The sequence below is a fragment of the Pongo pygmaeus genome, chromosome 13 (genome assembly GCF_028885625.2).
Source record: "Pongo pygmaeus isolate AG05252 chromosome 13, NHGRI_mPonPyg2-v2.0_pri, whole genome shotgun sequence".
NCBI classification, from domain to species: Eukaryota; Metazoa; Chordata; class Mammalia; order Primates; family Hominidae; genus Pongo; species Pongo pygmaeus.
The window spans coordinates 71,288,762-71,306,817 of NC_072386.2; the positions used below are offsets into that span (position 1 = coordinate 71,288,762).

At 42.3% G+C, this 18,056-nt stretch overlaps 1 protein-coding gene across 15 annotated transcripts in view; it reads right to left on the reverse strand.

Annotated features, from left to right (window-relative positions):
• TLE1 (TLE family member 1, transcriptional corepressor) overlaps nt 1-18,056 on the reverse strand; it is a 107,002-nt gene that overhangs the window by 47,085 nt on the left and 41,861 nt on the right. For 6 of the 15 annotated variants that reach the window (XM_063649624.1, XM_063649628.1, XM_063649621.1 and 3 more), the window contains 2 exons: nt 3,247-3,451; nt 2,498-2,517 (listed from right to left, as the gene is read on the reverse strand). The exons of 2 other annotated variants lie outside the window; for them this stretch is intronic. In XM_063649624.1, coding sequence (XP_063505694.1) covers nt 2,498-2,517; nt 3,247-3,451 — 225 coding nt within the window. The remainder of the gene's footprint in view (nt 1-2,497; nt 2,518-3,246; nt 3,452-18,056) is intronic. 7 more of the 15 variants (XM_063649625.1, XM_063649629.1, XM_063649623.1 and 4 more) reach the window with 3 other exon arrangements.

Genomic DNA, 18,056 nt, shown 5'->3' on the forward strand with positions numbered 1-18,056 from the left:
TACTTAATTTTATATAACTGTAGCAAAATCCCACTTATGTCGACAGTGAACAATTTAATTCCTCTCTATGGACTGAATTAAATGTTTAGGTTACAATTAGTGTAGTTTTCCCATTTTAATCACTGCCCAACAGTTTTCTGCAGTAATTAGGCAGGAAACACAGCATATATACTTGTTCTGAAAATATTCATTGAAATGATTAGAACTTGTTAAAAATTTGATATAAAAAAGGATACATGTCCAAAACACATAAATCCACATTTGAACTAGAAAGTTCGTTGACTGCTAACCCTAACTTATAGACTTAAAAATAACCCACAGTTGCCTGTAACTCAAGAACTGCTTCATACTTCTTGAAGGGGCAACCAATAACCCTCCCTCCACCCACTCCAATGAACCCATGAATTAAGTACTTGCATATATTTTTCTGTCAAAAATACCAACAGGAGGTTATCGGACACATTCGGAAATTCAGAAAGACACAGAGGTATAAAATACATCTCTACTAGCTTAAGCATACAAACCTCTGCCTATTCACACCCCTGGCATTTCAGAGAGGCACATACCATGTGGTATCACTTCCACAATTCTGATACCAGTAAGTTATAGAACTTTTGCTGAAACTTTCTCCAGTCTTGCTTCTTTTAGTAATTGTGTCACTCACTCCTCCTCGATTCTCTGGGAAAGGGCTTTGTTGCATGCTTACATACCTCGAATTGCAGATGCGTGTCCCATAATGCCTTACATATATGGTATGCACTCAATGAACATAGCCATTTAAGGTGGAACAAGAGTACTGAAGAAAACATGTTAAATTGAAGTCCCAAAGCTAGAATAAGTTCAATAGATTTAGAACACATAACAGCCTAAAGGGCATGGGGTTTCCCCAAATTTCTTCTGTGATTTCATCCAGGGTTAGGTTTTTTAATTTGACACTCTACTGAACAGACATAAAAGATGACTATCTCACCGGGCATGGTGGCTCAGGCCTGCAATCCCAGCACGTTGGGAGGCTGAGGCAGACGGATCACCTGAGGTTGGGAGTTCCAGACCAGCCTGACCAACATGGAGAAACCCCGTCTCTACTAAAAATACAAAATTAGCCAGGTGTGGTGGCACAGGCCTGTAATCCCAGCTGAGGCGGAAAAGTCGCTTGAACCCAGGAGGCGGAGGTTGCAGCGAGCCAAGATAGTGCTACTGCACTCCAGCCTGGATGACAGAGCGAAGACTCCATCTCAAAAAAAAAAGACTATGTATAGGAACCCTGGAATGGCAAAACAATAAGGCTTCCTCCATAAACTAAAGCCAGTTTACTTATCTGTACTCTGTGTGTAGAATATTTTATTTCCTAGCTATAATTTTTTGTCCCCCCAACCCCCTCTCAACATTTTCCAGAGCAATTTATAGGACAAGAATTTTAAAACTAGCTACCTTTTCCTTCAACCACTCCCCACTCCTCCAAGCACATCCAGATACATGAAATATACCAAGATCTGTCTCAAAGACAATTTTAAAAGTAGCTACTATTCTACACAGAAGAGGGGGAAAAAAAACCCCTGAACTTTTATCTTCCCCCCAAAACTTATACCAAAAAAGTTATCAGAATTATTTAAATGTTCAGTATCCCGGTGTTTTTTTTGTTTTGTTTTGTTTTTTACCATATTAAACACGGTCAAAATACTGCTATGTTCACAAAGAAGGAAAGGAGGCAAAACCTGTAGGCTATCCCAGCTGAAAAGGGGCTGAATTCTATTTGCTACACAACATTTGAGACACACTTTAAGTACAGGTCTCTCCAGAGCTAACTGGCAGATGCATGTACGGATCAAATGTACACATGAAAAATGAGTGTGACTTAGGCTGGTGAAAACATGAACTCTATGCACACAGCCCTGTCCACTGAATTTCCTTCTTTTTAAGAGCTTACTGGTACGCTCAGTTCTTATGTCTAAAATAGACATAAGATCAAGTTCACATTCCAAGGACAATTATGCAAAGAAAACAAGATATGGAAACCTAGCAACCAAGATGCATCCGCAGAGGATAATGACTGGTTTAAGTAGAAATAGTACATTACTAACCAACTTGACAAAGGGATTGTGATCTCTTGCCTCTAAAACTGATTTAAGATATAAAAATGAATATTCTTTTAAACCACAGCCAACCAGACTTAGAATGCAACCATTAACACTTTTAAAGGCAGGGGAATATACAGATCAAAGTGTATTTCCAAGTAAGTAATCACAGCAAATAGTGTTGCCTCCAAATTATGCCCCTCTTGTCTGATGCAAGTTTTATAAAAAGACAAGAGCAGAGCAAACAGTCATATAAGAAAAAGAAATTTTACAGGAAAAAAAGTAAAAGAAAAAAGCCAGGTCACTGAGAGAGACAGGGAGAGTATGCATGTCTGTCTGTGCCTGTGTGAAGAAGTGTTGTCAGAAGGGGACCATATGGGCGTGTGTGTGTGTGTGTGTGCAGCAGGCGTTTGAGTACTTACTGTGCCCGGCTCTCTGTCTGCTCCCGAGGTTACCAAGAAACGCACAGACATGCCCGTTCAGACACAGAGGCAAGAACAGAAATAAAAAAAAGGGGGGAATAATTAGAACACAAGCCCCAAACAGTTTTAAAAATGGCTTTTATTTATATAAGTCATTGCACATTCCTAATACAGTGATTTCCTGAAAATTACAGTATTTTGTAAACATAAGATTTACAGTTTAACCATACACAAAGCCTATTTTTTTATTTCTTGACAGAATAAATTACTTTTCTTCAAAAAATTAGTCAAGTGCAATTTTGCCCAATATTTAATGCATACTAGAATTAAAGCCTATGAAACTAAGTAGTAACAGATGCAATTATCAAACCTTTCATTTGAACACATTCACTTTCAAATTTAACTTCTTATTTCGCCCCATTTAACAACATTACTTTCTTTGAAAATTACCCAATTAAGCAGTTAACAGTTTTCCATAATATGGTACAGGCCACTGGCATTAACTAGGCAGTTGCCAAGATGTCAAGATGCCTGCAATCTAACGAGATCGAGAAATCTACAGATGCCCACAGCAAACCCTGCAAACTTCCAGGGTGACCTGTGTTTCAGTGGAAAGCTTTGCGACAGTTCCTCTTATCTCATTGTTTGCTCTCTGTATAGGTTGGGGCTCTCTTTAGCGATGCACACAACTTTGCAGCACTGTAAGAGTATGAGGACAAAGTCCTAATCTGGCTTGCCCGGCCTCTCACCTCTGTGGTGCTCTGCATCGTGGTGCTTCTTGTCATCTTTTATTGCCAAGTGAGACTGCCCACTCAGAGCACTAGACAGTGCAAGAAGGCCGGCACTGCCCCCGAGGGGCGGGATTCCAGGAGGCTGAAGTCCCGAAGGGTGAGGCGTAAGGGGAACTGGGGGTCCGTGGCCATGAGAAAGATGCTGAGCTTGCAACTGCTGCTGCTGTTGGTGGTGATGAGAGAGAAAAAGGAGGAGGAGGAGGAGGTAGTGGTGACAGTGATGGCGATGGAGGCGGCATCCAGGGGAAAACAGACATGACAGGAGGGGAAGGCGGAAACAGAACAGGAGGTTCAACAAACACACAAAAGGAGCCAAGAAAGAGAGGAAAGGGAAAAAAATGCAATTAGTGCTTTCAGTTCATCAAAAGCTTTCACCTGCTCAATTACCTCTCCCATCTTCCCAAAATATAATCCTCACATCTACACTGTCACTTTCTGGTATTACTCACCCCAAGAGGGGAGCTGTTTATTATTAAGCAAGGCTGGCTACATCAGTAAGTAAACATGAGCTAGTTCTGTCTTCATGCGCCTCCAGGGATGAGATCCAGCATGTCACTGAATGTAAGATGCCACAGATTTTCAAACTCACGCTGTTTTCAGAGGGTTTAAAATGGGGGTGGGGATGCATCCCACAATATAGTAGCCATACTCTCAACCTGTCACCAGGTAACTCCATTTCACCCTACACCCTTGCATTGACTTACCAACAGTAGTATGATGAGACAAAACCAAAATACTATCACTAAGGAACAGAATTTGGAAAGGAAGACACAGTAATCTGGGTGGGTGTTTCATGCACCACCAAGGCACTTGTGCCCCCTTATTCCATCAATCCCTCTCAGTACTGTGAGGAAGTATGGCAACTCCCATTTCCCAGAAGGAATGAAGGCTCAAAGGCATTGACTAAATTGCTGAAACTCTCTCCCTAGGCGACAGGGGACTGCAGTCAGTACAGGAGCAACTCTTAAGACTGCTGTTTACCATGCCGCCATAGACAGGGGAGAGGATCTCAGGGAGCCAGGCTTGTGGCTGCTGGAAGAAACATTAGAGACGAAACTCCGTTTATCCTTTCCTTCCTACCAAGCTCCACACCTCAAACCCACTCTTTCATTGTGACTGATGAAAATACTGAGACCTAGAATGGGTAGGACCGTGGATGAGGAAAGCACTTATGTGTGGGACTCCAGCCAGTGAGCCAAGCCCCCGTTCCCAAATGCCTTTTCCATGACTGCACTTTGCCCCCATCACTTAGCCCATTCCAGAAGTTCTAAGTCTGTTCTCATTACACAGTATCATTGCTCTTATACATTATATTTAAAAGCACATTGTATGAAATGAAAAAGTGTCCAAGAAATGGCCCCTGCACCATGAATCTGGCCACATTTCAGCTGTCCAATATAAAACTTATTTTTGATGAGACAGTAAAAACGATTAAGGCTCAATTTCTAAGGTGTAATGTTAGAAAATTCTTCAGATTCTGATTTGTGCTCACTTCCTTGGGACTCAATTACTCATTTTATTTATTATCCCTTTGCGTGCACTGAATATATTAAATCTTCATGCCAGATCTTCAGTCATTTCTACCCAGCCCACTGATTTTTAACGGAATCCCAAACACAGTTCCTAGCCTCAAAAGTTAGAGAAAACACCATCTTAAGGCCAGAAATCAGTGTCTGTGGAAATTTTACAATGAATTTTCAAGCACTCCAATCTTTCTAAAAATGTTTAGGGTCAGGCACAGTGGCTCACTATAATCCTATAATCCCAACACTTCGGAGGCCAAGGCAGGAAGACCACTGCAGCCCAAGAGTTTGAGACCAGCCTGGGCAACATAGGGAGATTCCATCTCTATTTAAAAATAAATACATAAAAATGTCTAAGAGCTAGCCAACCATCTTTATAAACTTTCATTCTTTTCAAAGAGAGCACAGTTCTAATTAGAAGCAAAATGGAAAAGGGGGTGAGGTCAGAACAGGCAGCATTCATAGCATTCTTGGAAAGTATAAACTACTCATTCACCATTTGAGATCATAATAATTTCTTTATGCATAAAATCACCTTCCTGTCATCCCAAAGACACTAATTCTTGCTCTGTCACCTTTTAAGAGCTTGGCAATAGTGAGACATAAAACTGAAGGAGCTTGCAGTGGCATCACGGTCCACTAGGCATGCTCATTAGCACTTAATTAGGAACTAGACACCTGCCATAAGAAATGTGCTTGGAGAAGGATGAGGAACAGGACTGCCCTACCAGCAATTACTATCATTACTTGGAGAGTAAGAGCTATGTCCGGCTTCTGGGGGGGGAAATGCAATGATGCATACACAAGCAAGTGCAGTGGGTAATTAAGCACAGCACTAATTAAAAGAAGATGAGAGAGGCTAAGCAGAGGGGAAGGAATCTAACTACAGGGTGGAGGATGCCACCCTCTCACCCCTCTCCCTGCTTCCCCCACTCCCCTAAAAATCTAGAATGGAGTCACCAGAAGATGACTTCAGAGGTGGGATTCTTATGTCAGACCAAACATACTCTGGTAATATTTAGATACTAAGAAAGTAAAGATTTCCGGCCAGGCACAGTGGCTCACCCCCATAATCCCAACACTTTGGGAGCCCAAGGCGAGTGGATCACGAGGTCAGGAGTTCAAGACCAGCCTGGCCAAGATGGTGAAACCCTGTCTCTACTAAAAATACAAAAATTAGCCAGGTGTGGTGGCGGATGCCTGTAATCCCAGCTACTCGGGAGGCTGAGGCAGGAGAATCACTTGAACCCGAGTGGCAGAGGTTGCAGTCAGCTGAGATCACGCCACTGTACTACAGCCTGGACGACAGAGTGAGACTCTGTCTCAAAAAAAAAAGAAAAGAAAAAAAAAGATTTCCCCTCCCATAAATCCAAGCTAGCTTTCAGAAAGATGAACTGGGGAAGGTGGGTCATGTCTGTAATCCCAGCACTTTGGGAAGCTGAGGCAGGTGGATCACTTGAGGTCAGGAGTTTGAGACCAGCCTGACCAACATGGTGAAACCCTGTCTCTACTAAAAATAAACAAATTAGCCGGGCGTGGTGGTGCATGCCTGTAATCCCAGCTACTTGAAAGGCTGAGGTGGGAGAATCGCTTGAACCTGGAAAGCAGAGGCTGTAGTGAGCTGAGATCGTGCCACTGCACTCCAGCCTGGGTGACAAGAGTGAGACTCGGTCTCCAAAAAAAAAAAAAAAGATGAACTGGGAGCAGATTCTGATATCTTATTGTGAAGAGGTGTTGGCTTGCATAATGGGGCTTTGCCACAGCTGTGAAGTAAACTTTTGTGGTTAAACCCAACAGTTTGACTAATATCTATCAACAGCAACATTCAACAGCCTAACTGGCCATGGGTAACTTCCACCTCTACCCTAATCTGACCTTCTAGGTCCCCTGAACAAACAGCTCACTGTCTGTTATTAGAGGTAACTGGGTTCTTCCATCCATTGCTTGGCTACAATGAAAGCTTCTTTTTTTTTATTAAGCAAAATCCTATCAAATTGAAAGGAGTACTAAGTAACAATCAAATGGACCACAACTGCTGAAGATGTCGTGATTCTAGGAAATGTGGCCATTCCACCTCATATTTGACTTCTTGTTTCTGCAGGGCAGTGCTCCTAGATAATATCTAAGTGTCCATCGTCTGGCACAAGCTTGGAACACATCTGAGGCAGGAAGGGTAGGTATCATGATACCTACCCATTTCACAGATGATACTGGCTCAAAACCAAGAGGCTTGCTACGGGGCTCAGAGCCAGAATGAGGGCTACAAACCTTTTGTTTCCTAGGACATTTCTCCTGTAACCCCAGCAGCTCAATCATGTTCTCCAGAATAGGAAAGGAAAAGGGCAAAGTCGTTCTCTACTGAAGACTTCGCATTTCCCCCACTGCTCAGCTAACCAAATGCTCTTGAGAACGCCTGATACTACATACACAGAGACAAATCCACCCTCACCAACAGGCCTAATGGCAGTGATGGGGCAGTCTACGCTTAGACTGCGTTGAGTACCATCTCCTGTCCCCCCTTCTCAATGCCTGTCCTATATCTGCAAAAGGACACTATCCCTTGCCCCCAGCTCTCTTCCAAAGAAGCATGTTAAGAAGAATCACGCCTAACAGTGTCGGCTCTGGCTTTTCTCAGAAGTAGATGCTTAACATTATAAAGTGTCATTCCTAAGATAAAATATATATTTAAATGAGTAGAGGGGCCAAATCTAGAAGAATAAAACAGCTATCTCCAAAAGGACAGTGCTCCTCTGTCCCATCTGTCTTTGGAAGCCCATTTTCTCTCAACAAGGCTTACCTGAGACAATCTTGTACTTATCACCTTCAACAAAAGGAAAAAGTATGGATGCTACTTGAATATATTTTAGGAAAAAGTGATACTGATACTACTATATAGCCAAAACCCAATAGCTCTGCCAATCAGGAGAATTTACGCACACTTTTTTTTTTTTTTGAGACAGTCTTCACTGTCGCCCAGGCTGGAGTACAGTGGCGCAATCTTGGCTCACTACAATCTCCTCCTTCTGGGTTCAAGCGATTCTCCTGCCTCAGCCACCCAAATACCTGGGATTCCAGGTGCACACCACCACACCCAGCTAATTTTTGTATTTTTAGTAGAGATGAAGTTTTACCACATTGGCCAGGCTGGTCTGGAACTCCTGACCTCAAGTGATCCTCCCACTTCGGCCTCCCAAAGTGCTGAGATTACAAGCGTGCGCCACCACACCAGCCGATACATGCATTTTTTTTGAGGCAAAGTCTCACTGTGTCACCCAGGCTGGAGTGCAGCAGTGCAATCATGGCTCACTGCAGCTCAAATGCCTGGGCTCAAGCAATCCTCCCACCTCAGCCTCCTAAGTACATACTTAGCTGGGACTACAGGTGTGCACCACTACACTTGGCTAATTTTTTTTATAGAGATGGGATCTCACCATGTTGCCCAGGCTGGTCTGGAACTCCTGTTTTCAAGCAATCCTCCTGCCTCAGCCTCCCAAAGTGCTGGGATTACAGGTGTGGGCCACTGTGCCTGGTCATGACTTGGCTAATTTTTTTTTACAGAGATGGGGTCTCACCATGTTGCCCAGGCTGGTCTAGAACTCCTGGCTTCAAGCAATCCTCCTGCCTCAGCCTTCCAAAGTGCTAGATTACAAGCATAAGCTACCATAGCTGGCCTGCATCTCTCCTCTCTAACCAAAACCTGCCCCTATCATTTGGAAAACTGCAAGATGTTTTTTTCAACATGACAGGAAGGATGAAGAAATTTATTCTTCTATCTAGGCATTAGTTTATAGTAATTAGGAAATTTGTTTAAAAGTCAAAATGCTTGTAGATTTATACAACATAGAACACACATGCAAAAGTTCTTAAAGTGATTAGTAAAAGGTTTTTTTTTTTTTGAGACAGTCTCGCTCTGTCGCCCAGGCTGGAGTGTAGTGGTGCAGGCTCGGCTCACTGCAACCTCCACCTCCCAGGTTCAAGCTATTCTTGTGCCTCAGCCTCCATAGTAGCTGGGATTACAGGTGAGCACCAACACACCCAGCTAATTTTTGTATTTTTAATAGAGATGGGTTTTTGCCATGTTGGCCAGGCTAGTCTCGAACTCCTGGCTTCGAGTGATCAGCCCACCTCGGCCTCCCAAAGTGCTGGGATTATAGGCATGAACCACCGCGCCCAGCCGAGAAAAACATTTTTGATAAGCAATGACAGTTTCTAGCAATATAGCTGGTTTCTCAGGCTATGATTCTAGACCACTGGTTCTCAAGCAGAACCAATTTTGACACCCCTCCCCTCCCTGCTTCAGGGACATATGGCCATGTGTGGAGGTCACTGCGGGGGAGGGAAAAGAATGCTACTGGTGCATCTAGTGGGTGAAGGCCAAGGATGCTGTGAACATCCTACAATGCACAGGACAGCCCTCACCACAGAGAATTATCCTGCCCAAAATGTCAACAGTGCTAAGGTTCACTAACTTGAATTTAGACCTAAGCTGAGATTCTGTGCCATTAATTAGAATTCATGTTCTTGTATGCTAAGTGACTTGCCAAATTCTTGTTTAAAAAATAAAAATACTATTCAACATTCAATCACATTCACTGTCCCTTCATCGCCATCTGAGTACACTGTCACAACACAAAAAAATGAACATCTGCTTTCTTAAGCTGATTCCACTAACAATTTCAAAAATTAAAAAAAAAAAAAAGCCTTGTATTTTACAAAGCAATCTGAGAAAGGACTACATTGGGAAATTTTACATACTGGTGTTCTGGGGCCCTAAAGGGAATGACAAACGTTCAGATTTGGGGATAAAGAGATCATTGCACTTGTTCTAACCAAAATCATTTGAATAGGCTGAGAGTGAGACAAATAAAACAAATGCCAAACCCTGAGTTAATGATACTGAAAACCCACAAGGAATAAAGCGACCTCATCCATGTCAAACAACAGCCACGCATTGAGAATTTTAATTCACATTTTACTTAGTGCAGCTTGGGTCAATTATATTACTATAATGAAACTGACTTTGCTGTTTACATTCAGAGTGTTACTGTAATGGTATAGTTTCTACACACAGTCACAGCACATGGCTTATCACCATGTTGTTGTAGCCTCTAACAACTGGGAAGGACACCCAGTATGAAAACACAGGCCAATGCCCACCTTCTCCTGACCGGAAGCTAAGCTCCTTACCACCAACCATGGAATCAACTTTAATTTCTGAAACTTCACCTGCTTTGTAACCCCAAGAAAAACTATGTCATAAAAATCACAGACTTAACCCAACCCAAACTAAAACCATGCCCCTAAACGGCACCTCTGATGCTAAGAGTGACAGTAAGTGGCATTTATAGCACCCGGTATTTAAACACTTTTTTTAAGGGGACAAAAACGTGAAAAGGAGCATTTGTTGACAGTTCTCTCCAAATCACTCTTCCTTCATTTCTGCTATTTCCCTGTTCTTTAAAACACTCAATTCCTATCCTGGGAGACAGCAAAATAAATAAATAAATAAATAAAAATAAAGAAGAAGAAAACTGGTATGCTACGTAAACACGTGGAAAAGAGCTGTCTGGCAGCAGAAAACATCAAGGACACTACTGCAGGAGTTATCGCAAAACCTCCCATTATGTGAATGGCCTCTCACGTAAAGAGGAGCAAGGGTGATAAACAGGGAGAAACTGCTTATGGGGCCAAGAATTCTCCAGCCACTTGAAGACAATAACAAAAACTAAAATAACAATCCACTAAAGGCCCCATCTCAATGCAGGAGCACACAGAAAATGATGCATGGGCAACCTAAGGAATGGGAGGAAATATTTGCAAACCATACCTCAAATCAGAGGTTAACATCCAAAAAACTCAATAGTACAAAAATAAAAAAAAAAGTATCCTAATTTAAAAATGGGCAAAGGACCTCCCGAACAGACATTTCTCAAAGAAGACATACAAATGGCCAACAGATATACAAAAAAATGCTCAATATCATTAATCATGAAGGAAACGCAAATCAGAGCTACAATGAAATATCACCTCAGGCTGGGCACAGCGGCTCACGCCTGTAATCCCAGCACTTTGGGAGGCTGAGGTGGACGATCACCTGAGTTTGAGAGTTTGAGACCAGCCCAACCAACATGGAGAAACCCAGTGTCTACTAAAAATACAAAATTAGCCGGGTGTGGTGGCGCATGCCTGCAATCCCAGCTACTCAGGAGGTTGAGGCAGGACAATTGCTTGAACCTGGGAGGCAGAGGTTGCAGTAAGTGGAGATCGCGCCATTGCACTCCAGCCTGGGCAACAAGAGCAAAACTCCATCTCCAAAAAAAAAAGAAAGAAAGAGAAATATCACCTCAAACCCACTGAGATGGTGGGTAACAAAAAGACAAGATATGTGTTAGTGATGGTGTGGAGAAAAGGAAACCTTTGTACACTGTTCTTAGGAATGTAAACTGGTACAGCCCTGATGCAAAACAACAGTATAGAGGTTTCTCAAAAAGTTAAAAATAGAACTACTTTCTCAAAAAGGTTAAGTATCCCTTTTCTGAAGTGCTTGAGACCAGCAATGTTTGGATTCTGGATTTTTTTCAGATTTTTAAATATTTGCAATATTCTTACTGGCTGAGAATTAGCGCTGCTCAGTCTGTACATGATCCAGCAATCCCACTTCCGGGTATATATCTAAAGAAAATGAAATTGGGGTCCGGGGTCCGGGTGCAGTGGCTCATGCCTGTAATCCCAGCCTTTGGGAGGCCGAGGCAGGTGGATCACCTGAGGTCAGGAGTTCGAGACCAGCCTGGCCAACGTGGTGAAACCTTGTCTCTACTTAAAAAAAAAAAAATTAGCCAGGCATGGTGGTGGGTGCCTATAATCCCAGCTACTCAGGAGGCTGAGGCAGGAGAACTGCTTGAACCCAAGAGATGGAGGTTGCAGTGAGCCAACACAGTGCCACTGCACTCCAGCCTGGGTGACAGAGTGAGACTCCACCTCAAAAAATGAAAGAAAGAAAGGAAAGAAAGAAAGGGAGAGAAAATGAAATCAGTATATCAAAGATACATCTGCAATCCATGACCACTGCAGTGCTATTCACGAGAGCCAAGATACCAAACAACCCAAATGTCTGTTGATGGATGAACAGATAAAGAAAATGTGGTACATATAAACACAATGGAATACCATTCAGCCTTGAAAAAGAAGAAAATCCTACCACTTACGACAACATGGGCAAATCCGCAGGACAGTAGGCTAAGCAAAATAAGCAGATTCAGAAAGACAAATAATGCATAATCTCCCTTCTATGTGGAATCTAAGAGTACAACTCACAGAAGCAGAGAGTAGAATGGTGGCTGCCTTGCGGGGTACAGGAAAATGAGGAGCAATTGGTCAAAGCGTACAAGGTTTCAGTTACCCAAGATAAAGAAGATCTGGATTTCCAAGGTACAACACGGTGACTATAGTTAATAATACTGTATTGTATACTTGAAATTTGCTAAAATGGTACGTTGTGGTGTTTTGTTTTGTTTGTTTTTTGTTTTTTTTGATGGAGTTTCGCTCTTGTTGCCCAGGCTGGAGTGCAATGGTGCGATCTCGGCTCACGGCAACCTCCACCTCCTGGGTTCAAGCGATTCTCCTGCCTCAGCCTCCTGAGTAGCTGGGGTTACAGGCATGTGCCACCACGCCAGGCTAATTTTGTATTTTTAGTAGAGATGGGGTTTCTCCATGTTGGTCAGGCTGGTCTGGAACTCCCAACCTCAGGTGATCCGCCCGCCTCAGCCTCCCAAAGTGCTGGAATTACAGGCATGAGCCACCGCGCCCGGCCCTTTGTTTTGTTTTGTTAGAGACAGGGTCTCATTTGGTCACCCAGGTGGGATACAGTGGTGTGATTTTATCTCATTGCAGCCTTGAAGTCCCAGACTCAAGCAATCCTCCCACCTCAATTTCGTCAGTAGCTGGGACTACAGGCACGCACCATCACACTCAGCTAATTTTTTTTATTTTTAGTGGAAAAAAAGTCTTGCTATGTTGCCCAGGCTGGTGTCCAACGCCTGAGCTCAAGCAGTCCTCCTGCCTTGGCCTCCCAAAGTGCTGGGATTACATGTGTGAGCCACCATGCCTGGCCTGTCTTTATTCTTTCTCCATTTCGGCTAATCCACACAGGCCAACTCCTCCTGCATGACCACTGCCTTGCTCATCCCATTTCCCTGGAAGGCCATTAAGGCTATGACAAGCCATGTGAAGGTGGACCCACTACAAAAACTATACAGGTTTTGGTTGAAAAGATGTTCAACATCATCAGCCAACAGGAAAATGCAACAGGAGATGCATTTTAACAGGAAAAAACAGGAGATGGTGCCTCACACCCATTAGGATGCGTAGAATAAAAAAGATGGACAGTAAATGCCAGAGATCACGTAGAGAAATTGGAATTCTCATACGCTATTGTGGGAATGTAAAATGATGCAGCCGCTTTGGAAAACAGTCTGGCTGTTGCTCAAAAAGTTACCATAGACCCAGTGATTCTATTCCCAGAGACAAATCCAAGAGAAAACATGCCCACACAAAAACCTATGCACAAATGTTCATAGCAGCATTATTCATAATAGCCAATCAGCGGAAATAACCTAAATATCCATCAACTTATGAATGAATAAGCAACTGTAGTATATTGATGAAATGTTAATTGTCAATAAAAAGGACTAAAATACTGGTGCATACGACAACATGGATAAACCTTGAAAACATGCTAAGTAAAAGAAGCCAGGCATACAAGGCTACATATTATATGATTCCATTCATATGAAATGTCCAGAATAGGCAAATTCATAGAGATGGATAAGCACATTGGTAGCAGCCAGAGGTTAGGGGAGGAGGCATGAAGAATAAATGGTAATGAATATGGAGTTTCTTTACAGGGTGACAAAAATGTTCTAGAAAAATTTTATAGTCGTGATGGTTGTACAGCAATGTGAATATGCTAAAAACCACAGAAGTGTATGCTTTAAAAAAGGTGAATTTGGCCAGGTGCAGTGACTCATGCCTGTAATCCCAGCACTTTGGGAGGCAAAGACAGGTGAATCACCTGAGGTCAGGAGTTTGAGAACAGCCTGGCCAATATGGTGAAACCCCATCTCTATTAAAAATGCAAAAATTAGCCAGGCGTGGTGGTGTGTGCCTGTAATCCCAATTACTCAGGAGGCTGAGGCAGGAGAATCGTTTGAACCCAGGAAGCGGAGGTTGCAGTGAGCCGAGATCACACCATTGCACACTGCACTCCAGCCTGGGTGATAGAGTGAGACACTGTCTCAAAAAAAAAAAAAAAGGTGAATTTGATGGTATACGTATCATATCTCAATTTTAAAAATAACACACAATAGGCTGGGTGTGCTGCCTCACGTCAGTAATCCCAGCACTTTGGGAGGCCAAGGCAGGTGGATCACCTGAGGTCAGGAGTTCCAGACCAGCCTGACCAACATGGAGAAACCCTGTCTCTACTAAAAATACAAAATTAGCCGGGCATGGTGGTGCATGCCTGTAATCCCAGCTACTTGGGAGGGGAGGCTGAGGTAGAAGAATCGCTTAACCCGGGAGGCAGAGGTTGCGGTGAGCGCCAAGATCGCGCCATTGCACTCCAGCCTGGGCAACAAGAGAGAAACGTCGTCTCCAAAAAAAAAAAAATAATAATAATAATAATAATAATTTAATTGTAATTTTAAAATAACTAAAAGAGTGTCATTAGATTGTAACACAAAAGATAAATGCTTGCCGGGTGTGGTGGCTCACACCTATAATCCCAGCACTTTGAGAAGCCAAGATGGGTGGATCACCTGAGGTCAGGAGTTCTAGACCAGCCTGGCCAACATGGAGAAACCTCGTCTCTACTAAAAATACAAAATTAGCCAGGCATGGTGGCACATGCCTGTAATCCAAGCTACTTAGGAGGCTGAGGCAGGAGAATCACTTGAACCCGGGAGGCAGAGGCTGCGGTGAGCTGAGATCAAGCCACTGCACTCCGGCCTGGGCAACAAGAGTGAAACTCTGTCTCCAAAAAATAAAACATAATAAAATAAAAATAAATGCTTGAGGGGATAGATACCCCATTCTTTATGATGTGTTTATTAAACACTGCATGCCTGCATCAAAACATCTCCTGTACCTCATAAATATATACACCTAGTATGTACACACAAAAATAAAAAATTTAAAAACACACAGGTGTAACTCCTATAATGGGGTACTCTATTTTCTATTCTGAAGCTTTTTTCTCCTTCTGGAAAAAAGAAGAATATATAATGCTTTATTCCAGGGAATCAAGTAAAAATCACTGGAAACTATGTGGGTGGGTTGATAGGTGCAGCCATCACGGCACACGTTTACCTATGAAACAAACCTGCACATCCTGTACATGTATCCCAGAACTTAAATTAAAATTTTTTTAAAAAAGGAAAGAAATATGTGGGGAAATTAAAAAGTAAATGCTTCAACACTTTTCTAATAACTATAAAGCACGATGACAATAATCCAGACACTGAGGAAAAGTTCTGCATTTGTCAGGCGCCTAGTTGTGCTCTCAGTAAAAACAAACAAACCAACCTAACCAAAGGAGAAATGGGCTGCGAAGACTTCTTTGCAATATTGCTCTTTCCCTTTGGAAATTTAATAAAAGGGCTAGACTGTTGGAATTTAAGTAGAGAGTACGTCACTAAATACAAGTTAGTAGAGCTAGAAGATCCATGTTTGTTGTAGCTATTTAGTCTTCTCTCGGTAGCAGGATATGCATTATTCTCCTAGGGAGAATTTGTTTTATAAAGAAACTTACAGCTGGGTTACTGACGGCTTTCCAGGGATTAACTGCATACTCATAAGAATAAGAGGCTAACCTCATCCTCTTAAACTTCACACACTACAATCCCATAGATAGCTGACAGCTATAGCCAAAGGAGAAAAATAATCCAACATTTTACTAATCCTTAAACCAATCATCTCATGCAACAGTGGAGAGCCCTTTAGGTCTACAACTCAATCTCTTAGGGACAGACAGGCTCCTTCTACAAATGTTTTAGGAGTTTGAATTCACAGCCATCGCCTACACAAAAACATCTAGTCAGACATCACAAAATACCCTAGACTTATTTTTAATTTTATACTAAGTTGTTCTAAAATATACAGAATCAGATATTTGCCTATGGAGAAGGAATATAGAAATCTGACCAATAAACAGATTCCCATATAAGCCCCATATGCCTTGACCAAGGTTATGTTCATGAAAAATAAGTCAGACTACATCCAAATAAGTGAGAAAGAAAAATGAGGTTGCCTAAACCCGAATTTCATGTTTTTTTTTCTCTTGTGCATAGGTTATATGTAAACAAACTCAAATTTCTTGATCTCCTAAAGTTCACAGGCATTACTATGGGAAACTGCTCAAACTTTCTTGCACCCAACTGTCAGCTCTGAGGCCACAAATAGAAACCTGGCATTTTGTGGACGGGAAGGACAGTCCCCACTGGTCACCTGACCATGTCTTCTAACTCTCTCTTCCCTCCCAATTTTATCAGAATGATTCCTATAACCTCTTGGGCCAACAATGACACTATCTGCTTTATTATTTGTGTTAGGTAAGGAAGCCAATGATGTCTTCACATTTTTGCTCTCAATTCTGTCTCCATCTGTTCCCCAAACTTAACTTTTTTCTTGTGGTTTTGAACTTCTAAGTTTGCACATCAAAAGCTAAATGGCCATCCTTTTTCACTATTGTTTCCTTATTAAGAGTCATTCATGCACAACAACTTAATGGCAGGAGCAAAGCATCTGGCTGGGTCTAATCTCAAACACCCACATCCCTGTAACCACTAAAGACAAAGGAGGAGGTGCACTGCTGCTTGGTGCAACCACCACCGACCAGGGCTTGACCAACTGGACCCACAGATCTGCTACAAGCACTTAGGGAAACCAGGCAGACAAAACTGCAGTTCAAGGAGTCAGGACCACATGTTCAGGGAAGGCTGCCAGCCAGGGTCTTATCTCCACAAAGGCCGGGAAGGTAGATGTATTATCATCTACAGATGGGGGACATTGATAGAGGTTAACTGACTATATGAGGTCATAAAGCTAATAGATGGCAGCTAAGCATCCTCCCCAAGTCCATCTGATCCCAAGGCCCATGCTTTGTCCAAGGCAACACAATGTAAATATTCCTATGTGGATTACCAAAAACACCATGAAATGGAGCAACAGGTGGTTAGAAATAAAATATACAACTGTGCCATTGTTTACTATTAATATTTTTTAAAATGCAATTAGCTGATTCTTTTTTAACTTTTCAGTTAAAAAAACAACCATCTTTATGGGCAGGCACGGTGGCTTGCACCTGTAATCCCAACACTTTGGGAGGCTGAGGCGGGTGGATCACCTAAGTTTGGGAGTTCAAGACCAGCCTGGCCAACATGGTGAAACCCTGTCTCTACTAAAAATACAAAAATTAGCTGGGTATGGCGGCGCATGCCTGTAATCCCAGCTACTCGGGCGGCTGAGGCAGGAGAATCGCTTGAACCTGGGAGACAGAGGTTGCAGTGAGCCGAGATCACATCACTGCACTCCAGCCTGGGTTACAGAGTGACACTCTGTCTCCAAAAAAAAAAAAACCCCAAGCATCTTTAGCTCTTCTTTCACATGCCAAAAGAAAGGAAAAAAAAAAAAAAAAAAAAAAAAGCAAACATCTTTCTTCAGGAGAAGGGGAAAAACTGTAAGAATAATGGAATTCACTGGGGTTCTGGAAACCACCCCCTTATTGTGGAATGTGGGTTACCAGGTATACACAGGTATCAAAAATCAAGCTGTGCATTTCACTATATTACAATTATACATCAACTGAAAAAAACAAATATATGTGTGTACAGATATGTATCTCTCTATATTATCCCTCGATTATCTGTGATGTAAAGAGAACACTAATTATTTAAAATCCCAATCCCAACTGAAATCAATTATTCAATATCTATCAGAGCAGGTAGAAGAGAGCTTTTAGTTCCAAACTCCCCAAATAATAAAGTGGAGAAGTGGTTTTGAAGAGTCTTTCAATTATCCCTGCATTCAGGCAGCCATCAGCCATTCCACAAAGAAGATGTTACAACATTTAATAACCAATTTTGTTTTGATCATTCTTAATAGAAATTTTAAAAAACAAAAATGTTGCTTATGGTGTAAAAACGATCCTGATCTAAAAACTCAAGGTCTCTGGCACAAGACAGGGATGCC